The sequence below is a fragment of the Phascolarctos cinereus genome, unplaced genomic scaffold, assembly GCF_003287225.1.
Source record: "Phascolarctos cinereus isolate Bilbo 61053 unplaced genomic scaffold, phaCin_HiC Scaffold_4;HRSCAF=312, whole genome shotgun sequence".
Classification (NCBI taxonomy): Eukaryota; Metazoa; Chordata; class Mammalia; order Diprotodontia; family Phascolarctidae; genus Phascolarctos; species Phascolarctos cinereus.
Genome location: NW_027555847.1, coordinates 142,015,370 through 142,039,997, shown reverse-complemented (window position 1 = coordinate 142,039,997; position 24,628 = coordinate 142,015,370). Strand labels below are relative to the sequence as shown.

The window sequence follows — 24,628 nt, the reverse complement described above, 5'->3', positions numbered from 1 at the left end:
CTTCCTATCCTTTACTAACTTGGGTTTTCAAAACAGAAATAATAAGAACCTAAGGAAGATTGGCAAACACCCTAGATTTGGAGATAATAGATAAGCAAGGAAGTAATGAGAGGGAACATGGTAGCCTTCAATGAATTCAAAGTCACCAGGCCCAGGCAAATGACATCTCAGGGGACTGGAAGAAATGGCAGTCGTAACTGCTGAGCTACTGCTGGTGATTTTTGAAAAAAAAAATATGGAAAATATGAGAAATGACATAGATTGGATATAAACACACTCATTTTCAAAAAGTGAACAAGATAACCTCAGAGTCAGAAAGACCCAAAGTCAAAGTCTCACCTCTCACTCATACTGACTATGTGACCCTGGGGATCTTAGTGTCCTAAGGCAACCCTCTCTGATCAAAAGATGCATAGCAGGTGGCATTCTGTATTGATTGAGGGATACCCTTACCAAAAAAAATTTTTTTCCTTCATTTAAACTTGGACTTCCTTCAAATTTTTTCCAATACAGAGGCTGACAGTTCTTATCAAGAGAATAAACTGAGAAAAAACTGCCTGAATTAAGTATTAGCCACATTCCAGGTATAAAAGAAGAGAAACTGGTGTGAACAGGGTTTTTACACAACTGAACAAAACTGATTGGAAAATTATGTTCTCAGATGTAAGGACATAACACTTCTATTAACTTCAGTGATTAGTTGTATATGTATTTAAAGCCTGAAAAACAGTCATCAGAAACAACTAAGATTTGGTGCAGCTGAGTGGTGCAGAGGACAGAGCATGGGCCTGCAGTCAGGAAGACCTGAGCTCGTATTTACTTGTACCTTACAATCAATAAAAGGATGGCACTATATTTAGAAATTGGGGAAAACTCTTCTGATCATGGAATACAGAGGAATAATGTCAATTAAATGCAAAGGCGGTTGAAACAATAACCACAATTATATTTCCATAATTCTATGCTTCTGAGTAATTCAGAATTCTTATACCTATTACTCTGAAAAGCAGACAAATTGGGGCAGCTAGGTGGTGCAGTGGATAGAACACTGGCTCTGAAGTCAGGAGGACCTGAGTTTAAATATGACCTCAGACCAAACACTTGACATTTACTACCCGTGTGATCCTGGGCAAGTCACTTAACCTCAATTGCCTAATTAAAAAGAAAAAAAGTAGACAAGTTATTTTAGCTTTGAATTTTTTTAAGTATTAAGAGCATAAGATGGATATGGTGTGATTACCATCTGGTGGGCAACGGATCATCATGAAAACAGAAGGTTAGACACTGTTATTGCTAAAACGGTACTTACAGAATTGACTGTCCTTCCATACAACGGGTACCAAAACCAGGGCTTTTGGTCAGAGCATCGAAGAGTTTTTGAGTGCCTGCATCTTCCACAGCATCATTGCTATACATATACCAGAAAAAAGCTAATTAAGGAACTGCTAAAATAATCCATACCTCTTAAAACCTCAAATCAACTTAACATATACGAAAATATCAATGAGCGTTAGCAAAAGAGGATAGATGGAGTTTTCCAAGTAAAAATTGAATTCAGGTATGTCTCTCTTAATGATTAAACGTCAAAATAGAAATAAAAAAATCTAATTTACCAAAGTGTTATTTTTCCAGAACTTGTATCCTACACTGGAAAGCAGCACCAAATTTCTGTCAAGTTTTGAAATTTATGGAATTTTTAAAAAGGCTACTTAAGAGTTAGTATTTTAATACTGGCTATCTGAAGTGACTCCATCAAATTGTACATTGGAGTTATTTTCCTATGCGTTGACATTCAGTTTTTTCCCTTCCCCAGGAAACAGATGGCAAGGTTGATTGACTCAATGTCTGTGAAGAGATTTTATAAGCAACAGAGAGTATCAGGGACATATAAAAATGGCTGTTGGTCACATTACAACAAAGGATGTGGTCCTTTGACAATTACCACAGCACTATTTTTGCCTTCAGATAGAGATGTGAAAACTGGGGGGGGGGGGGGAAAGAAAAGAAAAAGCGTATGAACTGAAGCCAAAATGTGGTTAAGAAATTTAAGGCACATAATAGGAAAAAAGTTTAAACAGATTTGTTGGATTTTAACACTCCTTTTAACCTAGCTCTTCCACACACTTGTTCCAGATGCACAGGTAATATTGTTTTTCTTACTGGAGAGTTGATCTTTTACTTTTCTTTTAAGTGCTAGGCTGTTAGTAGACATTTTGCCTAAAGACCAAATACTAGCTAATGTCCGCAAAGAGGAAGAACAATTGGGAAATTCATGAATGAAGCTACTACATTTCTAGTGTGACAAATAATTTTATTATGTTAAGAAATTAAGAAGTAGCCTTGACTGCCACCATCAGAACCCCTTCCAACAGTTTCATCTACAAAGTGCATTTATTTATTCTAACTTGTAGCGTGTTTCCACTTTGCAAATAAACTGTAAGCACTTTAAAGGCAGGAATCATGTTATTTTTCATTTTTGTACATTCAGAGTTTTTCACAGTTCTTTACACACAGTAAAAATGTTTGCTAAATTGAATTGAACAATGGGCCTGACATAAAAGTTGAGCGTAATTATGAAAATTTAATCACATTCTCATTTAGATGTGGGCTTTAAGCAAGGCATAGTATCCTACATTAAAAAAAAATAAAAAGACCCTAATCCTGACATGAGAAGTGTACTTGGAAATAATTTGGATTTGCTAATTATTCTTTTCTGCTCCAGACTAATAGTTGCAATGGTCCATTTTCAGCCACATGAGATGAGACAAGATAAGACAGGATAGGATATATTTCACTTTGTAACCTCATTCACCACTTTGGGCACTTAGTACCACTTTTCTATTTTCTTTGGTTTTCCATTCTCTGGAGCAAGGGGCACATACCTGACAAATGTATATTGTTCATTGTACATCCACGGCTGCAGTTCCAGGCTGGGGTATTTGCCAAAAGGAGGAACAATCAGACTGAACACGAGGGCAATGCAGACAAACACTGCTGGCAAAACGATCTGAAACCATTAGGTAAGGAGAAGGAAGAAAGCTGATATTAATAGGAAAACTCCAATAAAAGGCCCTATGGATATTTTTTCCTCCCTACTTCAGCTAATTTTCTTTGCAATAGGCAAGATGGTATAAATTGTTACAGTGTGCTGGTAATGGGCTGACTCAGGTTGTCTCTCACAAACCTCCCCCCAACCAGTCCACAATTAACCATCAACTTCTAGAAAACTCAGGCTTCCAGCTTGCATGTACATAGATCACATAAATCTAGGAATCACTCGTTCTTTGTGAGGGATTTCTTAGCCAACCTCCCAGACCTCAGTTGACTCCTATGCCTAAAGAGAAGAAAAGCTGTCTAGAGGGATGCCTCACTGACCCACCCGAGTTGTATACAGAACCATTGTTTCTCACCTGAGCAAAAAATCCTTTCCTGCTACGCCTGGCAATCAGCCACCTCTTCCACAAAAGGGCTACGAACTGCTGCTGGGTGAGTTTCCAACCCTTCACCTGGTAGGAGCCTTTACCATCCATGCCACTGAGTAGGTCTGTCTCTCGGGATTCTGAAAGAAAAGGATCCTGGGTATCACCTCAGAGGTTGCCATGGTAATCTTTTCTCAGTCAAATGCCACAACCTTTCATCTCCTTTAATTCTCTGGTCGCCTTTGATTTTTCAAATTCCAATTCCTGATATCCTCAAAAACAGCTACTGAAATAAAGAGCTCTCATAGGAAATTACACCCTAGAAAATATGGGGGGGAAAGTTCAAAATGTCAAACAAAACAAAAAGCCTCCACCTGCCAGTCTCTGTATGATGAGAACAACAAAATCCCAGTCCTTGAATAAGGACTGGAAATCAGGTTGAGAAGGTTAAAAGATGCATTCAGGCAAATCTAGATGCTATGCAGACATTTAGCCTAATCAAGTCAATCCAATTAAAAAAATTGTAATGCATATTTTTCCATGACAAAAGACAAACTGTCCAATCCTATTTACAACAGGATCTGAGTTCAGTTGTTCTTAATCTGTATTTGAAGAGAAGATACTGAACTCAATCCTTAAAACCATGGCCCAGCTAAGAGAAAAAAATGGCCTTGGAACTCTGAAAAATAAGGTCATATGATAAAGGTGTTTGGATGAACACACATACACATATCAAATCAATCAATAAACATTTATTAAGTGCCTGCTATGTGCCAGGCACTGACTGTGCTAAGTACCAGGGTTACAAAAAGAGGCAAAAGACAGTCCTTGCCCTCAAGGAGCTTACAATCTAATAGATGCAAAAGTCCTATTTATTTGCTTGCTGTCTTTAGGTTAAATTCTTAGGCACCATTCTGGTTTTCAGGACAAATTAGATTCACTACTGACATTTGCCAAGCTACTTACATACTAAAATATGAGAGGGAAAATATGTACACTTAGCATAATTATAAATAGTCAATTTTGGCCGTCTACAAACACTAAACGAATGTCTCCATTTCTGCAACAATTTCACAATTTCATATATTTAGAAGAGGTCACCTTGTCCAACCTCTTCATTTTTTCAGATGAGGAAATGCAAGTAGTAAAGTTAGACTCTCTGACCCTAAATCCAACCTTAGATTCCACTGGACCTACTGCCTATTCAAAATACATCAATAAATATCATCTAAAGCAAATGGTAATAGAGGCCCTTCAAGGAAAAACTTTTGAGAAGTATGCATGAGGAAAAATGCTGTTTCAGATTCCATGGGATAGCTCTTATTGATATTTACCTGGGTCCACATCCGAGTCATTGGGATCAAAAGCATCATCTTCAGTAAATGGGCGAAGACAGCTCTGGCGGTCCCCAAAGGCACGTCTGTTCCTTCTGGCAGGTAAGGTTCCATCTGAAGTTAAGAGGGAAAATGAGGGAGGGGGAGATTAACTTTCATTTACTCCAATTACTCACAAATAAATTGCACACTGGACCCCAAACACTGGAAACGGACTTGGAAAAGAATTACTTTAAAGACAAATATAACACAGCTTTCCTTTCTAGCTCTCAAATTCTTTCACTCTAAATGAGTGAGCTCAGGTTAATTGCAATAAACTGTGCAATAAAGACAATACAGCCTAAACCAAGGGAATTACCTGAGGTCTCTGCATCTACTCCACTGTCTTCAGCCACTTTAAGGAATATCTGAAAACAAGATGAGGTCAGAAAATAGTTATTATTAATGGTGCCATTGCAATGAATATTATAATAGAATATTTTATTGAATGGTATGATAAGTCCTAAGAAATTAGGTTATATGATCTCCAAGAGCCCTTCCAGTCCTAAATCCTAAGGTTCCACGTTTGTATGATCTTAGGAACAAAGAAAATAGGTACTGTATATTATCAGGGCTTTGCAGATGAGACCCTATTACTGATATTATTGATAAAACAGTAACAGCTAACATTTATATATCACTTTAAAGTTTTCAAAGCGCCTTACAAATATTAACTCACTTGATCCCAACAACTCTGGAAAATAGATACTATTATTATTATTCCCATTTTACAGATGAGGAAACAGACAAAAATTAAGTAACTTGCTAGGAGTCACATAGCTAATAAGTGTCTGAGGCAGGATTTGAAGTCATGTCTTCCTGACTCCAGATAAACAGCTCTATCCATTGTGCCACCTAGCTTCCATAAATAACATTGGTGGATCTTTCACTAATGGGACAAAGTCTTACTCCATTTTATTATTAGAGTAGATGACTTCAAGCAGTTATTCCAATGGAGCACAAGCTCTGAAAAGTCCTCCCAAGCCCACATGGCCAGATGTTGGGTAGTATGTTTACCTAGTCCAACTATTCAATTCAACAATCATTTATTAAGCCCTTACTATATGCTGAATAATATGCTGAGTGCGAGGGACACAGAGACAAAAATAAAACATCCCCTGCCCTCAAGGGGTTTATATTTTATTTGGAGAAAACAACATGTGTATCTATAAGCAACTACAAAATATATACCCAGAAGTTTGGGAGAGAGCTCTTGTAGCTGGGGGCATGGTGGGGGGACGACCAGGAAAAGCCTTATCTAGGAGGTAGCTCTTGAGCTGAGCCCACCAACACCTTTTGAAACTGTCTACTAAAGTGTTACATTATGTGAGATGCCAAAGCAAGTGTCCACCCCAAGGAAACTGTGGACCTTTTAAAAGTATGAAGGGAAGAAAGGTATTAAACTGAGTTCTTTTTTAAAAGATGTTAATGAAAATTTTGCTTCAAACACCAATGAGTTCAAATGGAAACATGCCCTGAGCCTATGGGGGATGGGGCAGGTGGACTAGTGACTCTTTACCACCTAATTTCCACATTTCTCTGAATAAATTAGGGCTCTGCTAGCACCACAGCCATTTCTCTACAAGGTAGCTCAAGAGAAGGTGTCCAGTAATGAAAGAACTTCCTACTGAGCTCTCTTAACATTCTTCTCTTTTATAATTTCATTCCTGTCTTTTTCACTCAAACCTGACCCGAAGTAGTTAATCAGAGACACTATTTTCTAGATGCTCAGGATACTGAGGACTGAAGGGTGGACCAGCTCCAAAGCAAACAAACTTCAGGTCATCCAGTGATTTTTTTTTTGTCTTGGTCTTTGGAATTATTTACTCTGCCTGATTTACACAGCTGAAGAAACATTCCTTGCCCGACATACCTCCTCCAACGTGGTCTCTGAGATGCCATAACTTGAAATGCCCAGGTCGGAGAGTCGGTCATCGATTTCATGGAAAAGCTCTACAAATGCTCCTTCCTTGGCAGCTTCATAGGGCAGCACGTAGGTTAATTCATGCCCAATGTCCTCCACCAGCCGAGCCTCTGAGACGTGCTTAGTAATGAGGTTAGAGATAGCAGAAACATCTACAGAGACCAAAGCGCGACAAAAAGTCAACATGATTACTCATCTTTAATGCAACATGCAACCTATGTCTTTTTTTCCCTCTTTTGCTTACATTCTGGAAAATGACATGCAAGCATCTGTTCCTTTGGAATAGGTATAAGCAAAAGGTGCCTGGCTATGAAGTCAACTGAGAGGTATTGTAAAATGAACTGTAAAATGACCTGAATTTAAATCCTTCCTCAGACACTTACTATCTTAACCCCACTGTCTCAGTTTCTTCATCTGTAAAATTGGAAGAATAATATCACCTACCTCATAACATTGTTGTGAAGATTAAATGAGGTAATATATGTAAAGTGCTTTGCAAACCTTAAAGCATTTTATAAATGCTAATTATTAAGAAAGAATCTCTACTGCTGATTCCAAATACCAATTACTTTAAACATACTGTTCTCAGCTAGGCCAGATGCTGGATACTTTCTGCTAGTTTTGGTTTTTTCCCCTTGGAGAATAAAAGCTGGTCCCCATTGCCTAAACGATATGATTCTTTGAAGGGTTTAAAACAAGTGATCCTTGAGAAATCATGCTTTTCTATGACACTTAAAATTTTCAAGGAGCCCCCCAACACAGCCACATTCACAGAATGTCAAGGCCTGACTGCTCTCACATGAAACCTTGTTGGAGGCAAACCTTCTGAGTTAGAAATACCATAGTCATTACATTACCTATAGTCAGGGTGTCACTTTCATGGTCACTGCCTAGGCCTGCATCAGAGCTGCTCTGAGAAACGCTGTCCTCCTGATGACAAAGAAGAAAGCAGGGATTATATTCATACCTATAGATGGATAAGGGAGGGAGAAATCTTCCTCATTCTCTTTGTGCCTGGCTCCAGCTTCCTTGTGCAGATTAACCAAAGTGCTTTGCCCTCGTGAGATGCTACATCAGGCTCTTCCTTCGTGTGGCTCGATCATATACCCCAGGCTTCTGAGATTATCATTTTACAAGACTTCAGTACGTTTACATATACTCTTTTTGGAACAAGAACCAAGGCTTAGGAGCCATAAACAAAATCCTTGCCCAATAGTAGACGATACAAAGATCAGGATGGTGTAAAGATAAAGATGATGCTTACGCTGGTTCTGGGAACTGGTCAATCAGCATTTATCAAGTGCCTACTATGTTAGGTCCAGTGTTAATTAATCATCCAGTGAAAACATTCAAAAATATAAAGACAGAAGAATAGATTCAGAGCTAGAAGGGACAATAAGGGCATCTAGTACATCCTCTTCATTTTAAAGTGGTGAATAGACTTGCCCCAGATACCACAAGTAGTAAGTGGTCCAAGATTTGAACCCAGGTCCTCTGACTCCAACTCGAGTGTTCTTTTTCTTTATTTTTTTTTCTGTGGTAAAGTATGTATGATGGTTCTAGGTCAGAGTACAGGGGCAGGTGTGATGATAATGACAGTGAGAGACGGGGAAGAGGAAAGGATGGCCTGATGTCCTAACCCAAAGGGGCAGGCTTATCAAGCTAGACAAGGGGAATCATTCCAGTCTATTAGTTTTTTAAAAGTAAAGTTTTAAAGTTAAAAATGAAATCTATTCTTTTTCACTTTTGCTGAGCTGTTAGTAGGTTACAAAAAAAATAGTTCCTACTTATAAGTTTAAGGAATTGATTTGACTTTTAACTTGTATATCTTATCTAGTTAACTGAAGCCAATTTCCTTATTTGGATAAGTTGCCTGATCGAACAGACAAGCAGGAAGCAGAGTGATGGTGCTGTCAATGACCCTCAGAGGTTTAACTGAATCAGCTGCCACACTAGCCAGAGGGGTTAGGTGAGCCTCAGATTCAACAGTACAGTGAGCAAGCCAACAGGCTGCACCCTGGAACCAGGCTATTTACTCTAGGCTACCGACTTTCCTTCCACTTCCAGAAAATAAGTCACTGCTACAGTGGGAAACATAACAGGCAAAAGGCAAAACAGAGAGCAAATAATGCTCATGGATACATTAAGGAAACACCTCTCTTCCAAAGAATTATAAACACTTTCCCTTATGTGATCTTATTAATCCCCATGATAACTGTACAAGACTACAAGCAAGCAGAAAAAGAAACCCCTTGAGGGCAGGAATTGTTTTTGTGTTTGTACACGTTACCCCTTAGCATAAAACCATAAAAACAATGAATAAATGTTTGTTGCCTTCCTGTAACCTAATTATCCTAATATCATATGAAGAATTTTAAATAGTAAGAGACAAATGCTTATTCAAGATCCTACACACGTAAGTAGTGAAGCTGGGCCAAACCCCAAGGTTCCCTACTCTCATGCCAAGTACTGGTGGGTATTCACTCCCCATCCCTGCTTTTTCTATGCCTGAGCAGCTGTTTCAACTGCAGACTTTAGGGTATAGCGCAAACATCAGCAGTCACCTACTATTGGCAAAACAAAGCCCTGGGAAGATTTTCCCTAGAAGCATTGTACTGCATACCACATAGGTTTAATTCACTGGTATAGAGTCAGCCTGAATTCTCTAGATCCCCTTTGGGGTAGACATCCTTCCATGAGACCAGGTATATTCCAGAATAAGCAAAACTGAGCAGCAGAAAGGGGAGATGGTTTTCCTCAAAATCAAAGAATGAGGCAGCAATAGGAATCAAACGGAAAAAGACCTTAATTTCTACTCTTGGGCATTAGCCCTAATACCTGGAACAGGAGACTCACCTTTTTCAGGTAAGACACTGTGCTGCTGCTGTTTCTACAGGAACTGAGGGAGGAATCCACATCCTTCTTGACCAGGGTCAGATAGTATCCTGTCCCCAGCTGATTCTTCAAAAACAGAGAGGAACCAACACAACACAACTTCCCGTGAGAAATTATGGCAATCCTGTCACCCAGTATATCTGCCTCATCCATGTGGTGAGTGGAGAGAATGATGGTGCGACCTGCCAAGACACAAACCAGAGGAGAAATGGTGGTACTGCATGCAATCCTAAGCCACTGAAAGGAGGAAGACAGAGCAGGCAGCAAGTCAACCTAAACACCATCTGGTTATTGCTACTTCTACAATGGCACCGATTCAGTACAATTCAACAGTAGTCATTAAGCACCTAAAATGCTCAGGACACAAGCACTTAGAGGAAGAAAATGTTTGGATAATATAGGATCCCTGCCATCATAATAAAGTTTACATACTACAAAACATGGGCACCTTTGTAATAAGTAATACCACCACCAGGCATATAACCGAAGAGTCAATGATTGAGGAAAAGGTCCCATATATATGAAAATAGTCATGTTGGCACTTATTATCACAGCTCAGAACTGGAAGTACAGTTGAGGACCATCAACTGAGGAGGGACTGAATGAATGTAATATATATGTACAATAAAATACTATCATATCATAAAATGTGACAAATGTCAAGAATTTGGAGAAACATCAGGAGACTTGTAGGAAAGGATGTGAGGCAAAGTAAAAATACCAAAAGAGTAAAAAAGTAATTAACAACACTACAAGACACCAGAAGTCAGATAGAATGCTGTTATTGATCTGAACTTCAGAAGAGTGACAATGAAGCATGCCCTCCCTCTCCCTAACTCGTTAGTACAGAGGGGATGGACTGTAGCTACAAAGGGAGGCAGGAGGCCTAGGCTGTCAGCATGGGAAATGTGCTGGGTTGTTTGGCTTATTCCTGTTGCAAGGGAAGGGTTCCAGGGTAGGGGCAAGGGGGAAGGGCAGAAGTCATTGGGACACAGCAGTGACATAACAACAACAACAAAAAAGCATCAAGAAACCATTTTTTAAAAAGTATAAACAGTATACAAACACCCATCAAAACAAGCCCCTTTATGAGGTTTGGGACCTGAAGTCTCTGAAAAGATGATCAACATTTTTCCTGAGATGCAGAAGGCAGCTCTGATGCCCTGGGCAGCTACTCAGGGAGGATTGTACTGATACATTCACACTTCATGCAAACCCAAATTTCTCTTATTAATCAAGAAAAATCAAACAGTAAATACCTTGCCGATACTTCAGAAGCAGTTCCCATATCCCTCTGCGAGAGTAAGGGTCAACTCCGGCTGTTGGTTCATCTAAAATAACCACCTTCGATCCGCCAACAAAGGCCAAAGCCACAGACAGCTTTCTTTGCATTCCGCCTGTGAAACAGTAACACCGATTTTTAGCATTCCTCTGCAGATAGACGGTAAATTAAGAAAAAAGAATCTATAGTCTAGAACTTCATAGCCAAGAAACAATGGACATGTAGACCCACCCAGGAACACCCTACCACCCCTTCTGTCTGCTGAGACAGGGCCAGCATGATTCCTCTGCAAGAAATCAGCACCAAGAAGTTGGCATCTTTAGGGGTCAACTATTTTCACTGCATCGTGACTGCAACCTTTAACAGTGGTTCACTCTCCCTTAAGATTGAAAAAAAAAGCTAATAATGGAAAATGGGAATGATGTGTTTGCATATGCACACACACACGAGTATATAACATGCACTCTCTAGATAGTGCTTTAGTATATATTTTATAGAGCTTTACGTATATAATACTAGTATACAATAGTCATTCATTCATTCAGTAAAACATAAGTTGCTACTAAGTGCCAGGCTAAGTGCTAGGGATACAAAAAGAGGCAAAAAAACCAGTCCCTACCCCCCACCCAGTAGTTTACAATCTAAGGCAGAAGATAACATTCTAACAAATATGTACAAAGTAAGCTATATGCAGGATAAACAGGAAATTAACAGAGGGAAGGCACTTGAGTTAAGAAGGGTTGGGGAAATCTTCATGCAGAAGGTAGGATTTTAGTTGGGATTTAAAGGAAGTCAGGGAGGTCAGTAGCTGGAACAGAAAAATTAAAACATTCTAGGTATGGAGGACAGCCAGAAAAAATGACCAGAGATAGAGATGGAGTGTCTTGTTTGTGTCACCTCCAGGAGCCAGTGTCACTGAATTAAGTAATATATTTATATATTTCTCCCCTCCCCTCCTCTATGTACGTATGTACCCATGCACACACACACACACACACACACACCCCTATATACATACATATACACATATATAACATATATACATATACATATATACATATACATATGTACATACACACACACACACACACACACACATATTGTGTGTGTGTGTATGTATACATTCTCCCCCTGTAAAATGGGGATGGTACTAACACCTACCTCTCCCAGGTACTTACTTTACTTTCTCTCACTCTCTCTCACTCTCACTCTCTCTCTCTCTCTCTCTCTCTCTCTCTCTCTCTCTCTCTCTCTCTCTCTCTCTCTCTCTCTCTCTCTCTCTCCCTCTCCCTCTCCCGATTCCAGGGCCACAGCTCTGCACACTATGTTGCCACCTAGCTGCCTCAGGTAAACAGATCTCAAGATAACACACTTCCCAGTGTTTGTGATAACTACTTTTTTAGGTGAGGGGAAAAAAAGAACTGAAATGTCTCCCAAATTCATTCCTTCTCCAACTCCTGACACTCAGCTCTTTGGAGAATGAACAAAGAGGGAAAGGGAGAAACAAATAGACAAAGAAAGAAGGAAAGGGGAGAGAAGCTGAGGGAAAGCATGAAGGAGAGTTTTGGAATAGTTTGCATAAGCTCTGGAATGAACGTAGTTAAAAGAGTTGAATCCCACCCCACCCCCATCCCTCCCCATCTCTGCCATGTGAAGCATGATGCTAGCCGGTATCTTTGAACCTGACGGGGAAGAGGAGGAAAAGTATGCACCATGTTCCTGCTATGTGGCAGGCACTGTGCTTACTGCTTTACAACTACCTCGTTTGATCTCCTGTGAAGAGGTGGGTGGGGGTGCAGGCAATATCTGTACTTACCAGACAACTGACTTGTCTTAGTTTTCAGTTTGTGTGGCAAACCGACATCCAGAACCATCTGCTCCATCTCTTCCTTCACACTCTTCTCCGACAGCCCTTTCAGACGTGCATAGAACCAGATGTGCTCCTCTACTGTTAGCCTAGGGAACAGAGTGGGCATGCTACCAGTCAGCTGGGGTCACGCTGGTCACAACACGACTACAGCTATTTGTCAAATTAATCGTAAAAGAAACAAAGCTTATAATGAAAAAGCAAATGGAGAATTTTTGAAAACTTTTTCAGTCAATTATTAAGATAAGACAGCAATGATGGGCTGCAATTTGCATCGTTGGATGGAGCGCCCTCATCAATGCAGATCAATCAAAGCACCAAAATACTAAAGAGGAAAGATTCCTGGTGGGAGAATTGTACTATGTTGAGAGAATGTAGTCATATTGAACTTTTTTTTTAAATCTGACTCTGGTATTAAATAAGGATCAGTTTTGAAATAAAGTCATAGATCTCTGTTCTCACAACTGGAATTAGGTTGCTTTCATCAAGCCTGGCTCAGGATGCACTCATGGGAGTGTGGGGCCCAGAACAAAGGATGGGGAAAGAAAACCTGAATGCAAGCATGGCAACAAATTAAAGATTCTGGGTTCCCAAGAAAAATTTTGCCAAGGTCTCCCCCTACCCAGTAAATCAAGAAATACACTCATCATTTGCCACAGTGGGAGTAAACGGGTGGACTTCTTTTGTTAACACCTTAACACAGAAACAGCTATCTGGGTGCCAAGCTCTGTTATTTGGAGGGTTGACATCCCATTGCTAGAATGCGATGCTCAAACTGCAGTGATTTGGGGAAGAAACAGCATTCAGCAAGACTTGAGATGTGCATAGACAATTCCTCCAGAATGGGCAAGGAAATGACAGTGTGGCTCTCTCTCTCTCTCTCTCTGTCTCTTCCTCTATGCACCCTTCAAGGCTACATGTTGTACTTTTGTGACCACTTCCTCGCGACAACAGTTTCTCCGATGTTCCACATGCCCTTGATATTTACTTTAACCATGTGGCATCTGGTGCAAGGAAGCCTCCCTAGAGTGGTATCTATGGGCCCCAAAGCTGCTATATAGATGGTGCCACTTCTTTGTCACTCACTACTAGAGCACACAGGACAAAGGTCTTTCCATTTCTCTGAAAACACACAGTTGCTACTCACATGTCAAAAAGCACATTATGCTGAGGACAGACCCCCAGGTTCTGCCTTATAGTGCTCAGCTCTGAACGAATATCTTTCCCAAGGATGTAGGCAGTGCCTGAGGTTGGGGGGAACAAGCCAGTCAAGATGGACCTAGGCATAAAAGAAATGCATTGTAAGTAAATGTCAAATCAATAATAATCTTCAAATTTTTCCACACAGGTTGGTAAAAGGCCCTGTGAACTACCCGTCCACCACCACCTTCCTTTTCTCTTTGCCACCTACACAAAAAATAAATCATAGGGCATTTGTTTTTGGTCTCAATTTCATTCAAATACAGTTAATCCTAGTCTTTTAAAATATCATCCGGGGTTGGGGTAGGGGTAATACAGATTCAAATTTGCAATGGCAAATCCACCTGAAATGCAAATACACACATTTTTATGTAATTTACATTTTGAGTTACCACTGGGAGCCATGGAAGACCCCTGTTGGGTATCATAAAAATTAATAATGACTTATAAGCTATACTTTGAAAGCTGTAGCTCTAAGTCACTATAGCCAGCGTCATCAACTGAGGCAAATGTGAGATTTTTCATACAGGAGGGTCCTATTAGTCTAAAACACTATCCCAAATGAGGTCATTTTCAGATAACAATAAAAATAATATCTGAGCTCTCCACTTAAAGGTCTCTTTGCTAGAAATATGTATCTTCTGAAAACTCTGGATTCTCTTTCACAGTATCATCTTTCTTCATTCTAATCAGAAAGGAATACCAATAAAGCTCAAAAAGAGAGGGACTAGCTCTAGAGATATTTGGGTGCTAAGCTTTCTAAAAATGCTCTAAATTTCCAAGGCCTCGTGCCTCTTTTTATATGCATGCATTACAAAACTCTTGTAAACACACATGCAAGTGTATATATGTATAAACATAAACACACACATTATATTTATACACATTTTATATAAACACACATATGTTTATTTTATGTACATATGTGTACATACATCTATATATTTTTGGTACATAGATTTATGTACATATAAACACACATACATACACATAATCACTTTAGGATACAATTTTCTAACTAAGCCTCAGAACTTCCTTCTGGTTTACTCTGTAAAAGCAAAATGTCCTCTTCTTACATGGTGGTGGTTTTCCCAGCTCCATTATGTCCCAGAAAAGATGTAATCTGCCCTTCATAGAAATTCAGTGCAAGGCCATCCACGGCCACCTTCATGCCATTCCGATAAACCTTCACCAGGTTCTGAATGGAAACCCCTAGGCGCAGGTGGCTGGGTTCTTCTTCCATGCAGACTATGAGAAAGAAGTTCAGAAATTAATATAATAAATGTAGAAAGATCCAGAAGGCCATCATATGGTGGGGAGTGGGAATCTGCCTTTGGATTCTGAAGGTCAAGCTACTTAAGCAGGTGAGGGCATATCAGCCTACCTATCATTAACTTAGCCAATAATATCAATGCCACATCACACATCAGACACAGCAGCACAGGCCTTCCTTTGCAGCAATGTAACATTTCCCAACAACATCACCTGCCACGCCAAGAGAGGTTCCATCCTTAATCTACCTTGTTTCCCTCTCCTACAGAAGTGGGAGAAAACTGACTCAAACACACTTGCCCAGGGGCCCAAAACTGTGGTTCTCTTGGTCTTAAAAATGATGATGGCCATTTGGTGCTGCATACACGCTCACATAATCAGGGTAAGAGAGGGAGAATTCTATATGTTGCCCCACCCATATCCAACTCTTCCTAGTCTAAGTGATATGGTTCAGGGTGGGTTGGGGGTGGGGTGAGGGTAGAGAAGTAATTTAAGCTTCTGTAGCAGCTAAGGAGAGAAAAGAAATGTTATCCCATGCCACCAGCCCTGGTTCCAGGACAATCTTAGACACACTCTTGTGATGTCAACCAATTACCATATGAAAGGCACAAGAAAATAGTGAATGAGGCATTATGTTGTGTGGTTTTGTTGACCTACATATGATTCTAGAGTTCTGCAAGGTCATGGGCCAGTATTCTCTAAAGGATTATCAACAATCAATGGAAAAGGCAGGGAGTAGAGTTGAAGACTGTCAGCAGAACTTACTTTCTGAAGTTCCTTTCTGCCTGGAACCAAGATGACTCTTTTCATCACTTTTCTCACCAAACCAGTAAGACTTGGTGAAAGGGAAATACCAGGGCCTGGGGATTCCATATTGACCTGAAAACAAAAGATAGACATTAGTTAGGCTTAAAGTTATCCTAGCATCCCTCAGGTTTCCTACACTGAACCCAGTCCAAGTTCTATCCTAATAAACACCTTGGTGCTTCCTAGAAATGGAAAAGCTGAATAACTAAAACCAATTTCTTATAAAATATTAACTCATGAATAATTAAAAAGCTAAGAAGCCTAGAAGAGATTTTGTCAGATAGATGGAACTATATGCGAGCACCTCACACTAAATCTAGCCAAAATTCACTTTATCAGTGAGGAAACTGAGACCCAGAGAACTGAAGTGATTTGTCCAAGATCACATAATTACTAAGCAAAATAAAAAAAACTAGAATTCAGAAATTTCTGACTCTCAGTTCAGTTCCCATTTTGCTTTGGTAGTGCCTACGCTAAAAGAGGCACTGTGCCAGCTACCCAGGGAGGTGAGAAGAAGCATAAAATACAACCCCTGTTGGCAGCAGAATATAATCACCTTGAGGGCAGAAACAGTTTCACTTTTGTCTTTGTATCCCCAGCACCTAAAACAGTAAGTGCATGGCACATCACAGGTGTTTAACAGATGCACGGTGAACCGAACTGAACTGACAAGAGGCTCACAGTATAGTTGGGCAGAGAAGGCATATATGCAGAAGACATCAGTACCACAGATGGCAACACAAGGCAAGTGCCTAATCCAGAAGATAAGTGCTGTAAGAATTCAGAAAAGAGAACACTCACAGTGGGCTGGAAGTATCAGAGAAGGTTTCATGAATGAGGTATAATGTGCTCTGGGCCAGGAAGGAAAAGCAGAAGTCAGCTAGTAGACAGAAGAGAATAGGCCAGGTGGGGTTTGGAAATGCGAATGTACGAAGCATGGTGGAAGAGGAATCTACCTAGAGTTTTGTTTTATTTTAATCTGCATGTAGATAGAGAAAGAGACTTAGTCGGAAAGAAGTTAGCTGCAAAGGGGATCTAGGCAAGAAGGGTAAATTAGAACCAGATTGTGGAAGGACTTAAGGAATTCTGATCTTTTTTCCACAGGCAAGAAAAATCACTGAAGCCTTTTGAGCAAAAGAATAATATGATCTGAGCTATACTTTAGAAAGATTAATCTGCTTGTAAACGCATAGGATAGAATGGCATTGGGGTAGACAGAAGGATGAAGTAGGAGGTATTCCATCACAGTGACACAGACATGAGATAATGAGGACTTTGTATACCTCGTTGCAGTCCGACAGATAGAACTATATGCTGGCACCTCACACTATAACCAGATATAGGTAGCCAGGTGGGTAATGGATAAAGTAGACTTGGAGTCAGGAAGATCTAAGTTCAAATTCTGCCTCAGGCCCTCTTCTAGCTGTGTGACTATGGGCAAGTGACTTAACCTGTCTCAGCCTCAGTTTCTTCATCTGCAAAATGAGGATAATAACAGCACCCACCTTACTGGGTTTTAACCTCTCTCAGCCTCAGTTTCTTCATCTGCAAAATGAGGATAATAATAGCACCCACCTTACTGGGTTTTTGTAAGGATCAAATGAAATAATGCACATAAAGTGCTTTGCAAACCTTAAAGCACTACGTTAACACTAGCTATTACTATTATTTTATCATTATCATTAAATATTCTACATCATGAAATTGGACATAGGATAGATCTATCTCAGATCTTGGATAAGGAGATAAGGAGGAGTTTGTGGGTTCTTCCAATGTCACAGATCAAGTCAACAGTAGAATAAGGAATTAAATGTCAAAGTACCAAACCTAAGCTTAGACTAAAAAAATAAAAAAATCTCCCATCATCTGCAACCTGTCTAAGAACATAGACTGAAAGAATCTTAAGAGTCTGACAGGACCATAACGGCTATCTAGTCCAACTAATACTGCCCTTACAGTGGCAACTACTTTCCATATTTGGTCTGTTCAATGTGTCATGGGTGCAAAGCTTTGTCTTCTTCCAAGGAGATGCAGAAAGATTCTACCATGAAGCAAACATAATGGGAAGAAAATGTGGCACATCATGAAATCCAAGACCAGGGTTAGGATTTTACAAAAATAGAACACTCATAGGGTTGAGTGGTAGAACAAAGCATACCTGGAAAGACAGACTCAATATACCAGGTCATCACACCATAGAGGAAGGTATCAAATAGCATCATGGAGATTGAGGTGGTGAGGCTGAAGCCATCTTCCTCTAGAGGGCTCTTGAAAAGGTTGTCCCACTGCACTCCAATGCCCTGCTCCTCAAAGAGGGCAAAGTACTCACAACCAAACCCAAATGCTACAGGTGACAGAAGACTCTGAGGGAAGTAACACCAGAGAAAGTTCTATCAATCTTTTTCTCTCCCCCATATTTTTAAACACTGCAGACATGTTCCCACTTTAAATCTGAATTTGCAAAATGGAAAAACTAAGAGGTAATCATTAGCACTACAAAAGAATCCAAAAAGTGATTCCTTTAAATAGTGAACTCTCCTTGGTGAGTTTTAAGGGACTAATGGAATCCTAGAATTGGAAAATACTCTGGAGGTCATCTAGTCCATCTCTACTTCCAAATGATGGATCCCCTCTACAATATCCCCCACAATTTACTATAGGCACACAACATTCTGACATCTCTCGCTATTGCACGAAGTGAGGCATACTTGTCAAATATTAGGATTGTTTTTAGAAAGAGTCAAAAGACTCAGTAATTTTATACATACACACTCTATCTTTGTATCTGTCTGTCTCTCTCATTAATAATCACAAATGACCCTTCAGTCTAGCATTCCTAAAAATCCTAGGGTTTTTAGGAGATATTCATCCAGTACTGACTTTGCAGAAGGATGCCCAGACCAAGCACCCAAGAAATGTAAAGTAGGAATATTGCATGTCACAAGTGGTTCTGACCTTTTATCTCCCCCCAGAAGGTTTAGGGCATATGTAAAAAACACTAAGGATAAGTCTGTGACTCAACCCCTTGAGGAACAGAATTTAAATATCACCAAAGGGGCAGAATTGAGAAGCCATGACTGATAGAACCTTGTATATACTAATTGATGTGCTGTTTATCTTTGCTGAATTAAGTTTTTTTTCTGTCTTTTTTATTCTTTATTATAAGAGATAGCTCTCTGAATGAGGTGGAGAGGAAACACATATTTGGAAATGATCATAATGGAAAAACAAAAGATACTAATAACAAAATTTTTAAGTATAACCAACGGTGATTCTACTAGCTCATGAACTGTGCAAGGCTTAACCTTCTCCCTTGCTAAGTTGAGAATCATAGCTCTTCACAGGAAAAGGAGATTCAAATGACCAATGTGAAGATGGGTCACCTTTTGCCATGCCTTCCCATGGGGCCACGATTACATATGCAAAACACTCTGCCAACTTTCAAGAGCTGTATATTCTGGAGTGAGCTTAATAGGGTAATCACAGTGAGAGGATAAGAGCCGGGGACAGTTGGAACTACAAGCAAATAGCCACTCTACACAATTCACCATTTGCAAAAAAAAAAAAAAAGTTTAGTCCTGGCTAAGTGCAGTCTTTGCTATCTTATGCATGAAGTGAGAGGGTTAAAAGATCCATGGAGGGGGGAAAAAAAAACCTTCTTTCCTACCTCTTTCTTTCACAGAATACATGGTGGCCTTGCTAGTAATTTATTAAGGATTCATATTAATGGTCACAATAATTGTAATAATAGCAGTGATTTTTAAAAAATCACAATCATTGCTTTTACCCAAAAACTACTTACAGCAAAAAGTTTCAGAGAGAAGCCCACATGGTCCTGCCAAGCAACACAAAGGACATATGGCAGGTAGAGTGTGAAGTAGATGATCCCACCACAGGCTGCAGCCAAGTTGGCTCTAGAGAAGAGTGTGCTGATCAGGAAACACTGCAAGATGGTCACCACAGCAAACACGGAGAGGAACAGGAAAACCACACTGGGGTCACTGTAGGGCAGCAAGTTTCCTAGCTGGAAAGGAATCAGATCCATCAAATATACCAAATCAAACCGAGACACATCTCATACAATGACTTGAAAAAAAAAGTTAGGTATTTCCTGTGTCTAAATGACCACCTCAGCAGGACCCAACCTTACCTTCAGGATTAACACCAGTAGCCCTGCACTCACAAGGAGTGGGATGAGGCTGCTAATGAACCAGCTAAACCAAAGGATGCCATTGTCCAAACCCATGATTCTCATGGTCTCCTTCAGTCGGGCTTCTTTCTCATACACAATCCCCTTAATGATCACAGCCACGGAGTAGATCCAAGCCAGGGTCATGAAGAGAGGCATGAGCGGCTCATCACCCGCAGAAATCTATTCCCCCCCAAGGAAAAAAAAAATGAAAGGGTTACGAAGAGAAGTAGAGAATGATAGAATCTCAGGGTTATAAGAGATTCAGAGTCATCAAGTCCAGCCTGAACCTAAGCAAGAGTCCCATGGAAAACACTCCCAGTAAATGATGATCCAGTCCCTGCTTGAAGACCTCTAGTAATACGAATCTCACTACCAACTAAGGAAGCTCATTCTACATTTTGAAAGCACTATTAAGAGGGAGGTAGCATTGTGTAGTGGAAAGAGAGCCAGCCTGAGAGTTTGAATGACTCGAGTTCAAATCCTTCTGTACAAAACTGGATATACAGCCCTGAGGAAGTTGCTTAAACTTTTCAAAGCCCCAAGTAACTCTCTAAGATTATATACTGCAGAACAACTGTAAACCTGCACTGGTAGAAGGAGTTTCCTTGTTAAGAGCTCCCTACAACAATAAAAATCACAGGTCTAGAAAAATAACAACAAAGAGTTCTTAGGGAACTGTTCTTTTTATAACACCTGCCTCTCCATAACTTCCATGAGCTGGTCCTGGCTCTGCCCCTTTCTGGCCAAGCAAAATTAATCTAAGCTCAAATATCTGAGAATAGCTCTCTCCCCATAACTTCTCTTCTCCAGGCTAAACATTCTCCAATCTTCCAACTGACTTCTACTCAGCATGGCTTCCAGTCCTCTAACAAAATGATTCCTACCCCATCCCTACTCACACCCCAGATTTGCTTTAGCTTACTATTATCCTCCCTAAAATGTGGTAACTAATAGTGCCCAAACGTGGCAAAACCCTGGCGTGGAATTGAAATAATACAAATGCAATAATGTTTCATTTGGGTTGAGTGGGGGAAAGAGTAATCTGAGTTGTCAAAAGTTTAAATACAAGAGTTTTACTTTTATGTGTGTGTATGTGTGTGTGTGTGTGTGTGTGTGTACACACATATACATATATATGTGTGTGTATATTATATATGAATAATACTAATCATATCAAATAAAGGTGCATCAATCTATAAATCAGTGAAAGCTTTCGTAGGTCTTGAAAAAATTAATTTCTCTTTGCTCATGATATTCAGTTGCTCAACAAAATTATTTTATCAATGTAAAAGTAAACTTCAAACACTCCTTTTCCAAATCTTCACAAAATCCAAATGAGTAAGTAGTCTATGATTTTTTGAGGTTTAACTGATATGCTGTTTTTTGTTTATCAGAACATCAGAGTGGCACTGCTAAAAATGGCCGGGAGAACATGCTTTTGTTTTTATGCCCTGTCTTAAGGGCCTTTTAAAAAAGTTCTTTCAGTCTTTTTTCTGAAGGAGAAAATAGATGCTTTCAGGGGTGACCTAGATGTCCTGGTAAGTATTATGTTGAAATCAAAGCAGAAAGCTAATAATGCCAAGATAAGGCAAGCCCCTGGCTAATTCTGATACACATATGCACACAAATACACATACACACACACAAATTTGGCAACAGAAAATAAGAATATTACTATGCATTGGAAATAAAACAACAACAAAAAATTAATTGGGCCACTATCTGGAACAGTTAATTAAACTCTCTGGAAGACATATTTACTTTTTTCAGTCACTTAAATGTTAATTACTTGGTAAATAACAGCACCTGAATGCAGGCCTCCCCTTTCATGAAATCAAAAACACATAATTAACATTTAAAGTTGCATTTGCTACAGAGTGACTCTCTAGAATCCAAGGACTAAAAACAAAAGGAGAATAAAAGGCTTCATTCAGTTTTGTTTTGTTTGTTTAGAACTTTGGTTTGCAAACTGGGCCCAAGTTTAAACCAGTTCAGACAAGTCTAGGCAGTTTGCCTTTCTGTGTTTTGTCATGCGATTTGGGAGAACTGCAAAGATTGTCTTAATGTGCTATGGTGTTATGAATTTCCTCACCCCTCTTTGCTAGCTTTTGAGTGAGGAGGAAGGATGGGAGATGATTGGTTTGGGTGAATGTGTGTTATGTGTTGAGCAGCTGGACCAAATGGAAGAAAACATATGTAGGCTGTGTCCCAGTAAACTCATGGGCCTTCTTCCTCCCTCTCCCCCAATTAAATGCTTTTGCAAGCAGATATGAAAAGGAAACTAGCAGCATCCTTTGCTAACTCCTCTAATAGTATTTTTTTTCTTTCATTGGACAGATAAGACCATGGCTATTTTCTAGACCACACAAAGGTTAGGCTTTGGATTCTAGAAGACAATATAGGAACAACTTACATATCATCTACATAACAAGGATAAGGCATCTGCTGCACATAGATGCCAGTGCTCTCTTCAGAGCCTGTCAGTGTCCGGATAATCGCCTGCTCCACCACATCCTGTAAGTAGGCAAAGCCTCCCCAGACATAGCGCAAGTCTTCAAAGGGATCAGCACGAGGACCAGGGTCCCAGTACCTGGAACCAAAGGGGGGGGAGGGGTGTCAACAAAACTTCTCAGACCCAGACAATATGAATATTCCCCCACTCCTCCCACCCCCAGTCTGGTTTGGAATTTTGAAAGCAAAAGCTTACGCATCCTTGATCTTGTTTGTCCTTTCTACATTGTCAATATCCATCCGAATCTTGTATTTGACGTGGTGAGGCAGCTCAATACTATCAGGAGCAATGCCGGTGAACACTATGCCAGCCCAGAACTTCCTTTCATCCAGTAATTCCATGGATTTGTTGATCAGTCGAACTTCTGTAGGTATTGGCTCAAGTTTGTCCAGGTTGACACACTGAATAAGGGATAGCTTCCATTAGGAGCTTAGCTCTTGGAACGATAGAAAACTGGGCACATCAAACACAGGTATTAAAGTACCGGGCGGTGTTTATTTTGTTCTCAGCAAGGTCAGAAATATTTGGGGACTATCCTTCATTCCCTCCAGATGAGCTTTCTAGCATGCAAAGGGAAATAATTTTGTTTTTAACAAACACATTTAAGGTGGGGAAAAGGTGAGTTTCTTTGTTTTTCAAGGAATAAGTTAAAATAATAAATGTATGTTGTTTTCCTTTCTAGTCTTATAGCTAATCTGAGTTACAAAGAACTTTTAAAAATTTAATGGTCTCTAGCAGAGGCACAAAATTGAAATATAGAAAGGAAGGAAGGGAGGGAGGGAGGGAAGGAGAAAGGGAAAGGAAGGAAGGAAGGAAGGAAGGAAGGAAGGAAGGAAGGAAGGAAGGAAGGAAGGAAGGAAGGAGGAAAGAAGGAAGGAAGATCTAAATTTGTCTTTCATTAGATTTAATGTAAGTTTTCTTACAATTTCCTAAGGTTTGATAGAATACTTTATAGATCAATGGCCAATCATCCTACCAGTCCAGAAGAGTGGTCTTACATTGAAATTGCTTATCTGATTGAAATTTCTAGTATTCATCTTTTTTATTACTACCATCTAAATCTTTGTTTCTCCTCACAAAGACCTGTTAACCTCATAAATGTTCCATTGACAAAGAATAAAACACTATATAACATATCCTTCCCGGTTTAAAAAGACAACTATATTGAAAGATTCATTAGTCAAGAATGAAAACACTAGAATTAGGTGAGACTGTGAAACAATGTAATTTAGGATTTTTCTTCTGGCCTGAAACTACCTGAACTTAGGAGAAAGAATAAAGGTTTTTTTTAGTATTAATTAAATAATTTTAGTTGGATAAGATCACATATAGCAGCAAGAACACAAGTAAGGAGATATGTGTGTGTGTACACATACATACATACATATATATCCTATACACAGATATAAATGTTTATATGTATGTATAGCTATTATATGTATATAAACACATGCATATAAATATGCATCTGTATATATAGACTATCTATAAATATGTATGTGTTTATATACACACGTACATATACATTTGTATTATCCTAGCTTTTATAATTTAAGAATGATGGGGGGGTAATTTTACTTTTGGTTAAGAGGTATCTGTTTCTTTTGCTGAGGAATGTAAGATCAATGATATACCCTCCTCCTTCCACTCACAAGAGAAAAAAACTAAAAATTCCTAGTGTGTCTCATTAATGAGATAGATATAGATATAGATATAGATATGTGTGTGTGTGTGTGTGTGTGTGTGTGTGTGTGTGTGTATATTTTTTTGGCTTTCTGTTGAAACTCTCAAATCCAAAGCTCAGGAAGTAAAATGATGATCACTCTTTGTTATAGACCTATTTATGAGCTATAACTACACTGAACTTGTACATTTCCTGTATATG

The 24,628-nt window shown here is 39.5% G+C and overlaps 1 protein-coding gene across 1 annotated transcript in view; it reads right to left on the bottom strand.

Moving 5' to 3' along the window:
* Positions 1-24,628, bottom strand: part of ABCA1 (ATP binding cassette subfamily A member 1) — a 160,278-nt gene that overhangs the window by 29,739 nt on the left and 105,911 nt on the right. The window contains 19 exon segments of the mRNA XM_020995438.2: positions 1,310-1,408; positions 2,883-3,007; positions 3,411-3,559; positions 4,754-4,867; positions 5,112-5,160; positions 6,666-6,868; positions 7,574-7,646; positions 9,573-9,793; positions 10,871-11,008; positions 12,710-12,849; positions 13,908-14,039; positions 15,037-15,208; positions 15,998-16,111; positions 18,198-18,402; positions 19,842-20,063; positions 20,190-20,389; positions 20,392-20,411; positions 22,645-22,821; positions 22,939-23,144. Of these exon segments, the coding sequence (XP_020851097.1) occupies positions 1,310-1,408; positions 2,883-3,007; positions 3,411-3,559; positions 4,754-4,867; positions 5,112-5,160; positions 6,666-6,868; positions 7,574-7,646; positions 9,573-9,793; positions 10,871-11,008; positions 12,710-12,849; positions 13,908-14,039; positions 15,037-15,208; positions 15,998-16,111; positions 18,198-18,402; positions 19,842-20,063; positions 20,190-20,389; positions 20,392-20,411; positions 22,645-22,821; positions 22,939-23,144 (2,759 nt within the window).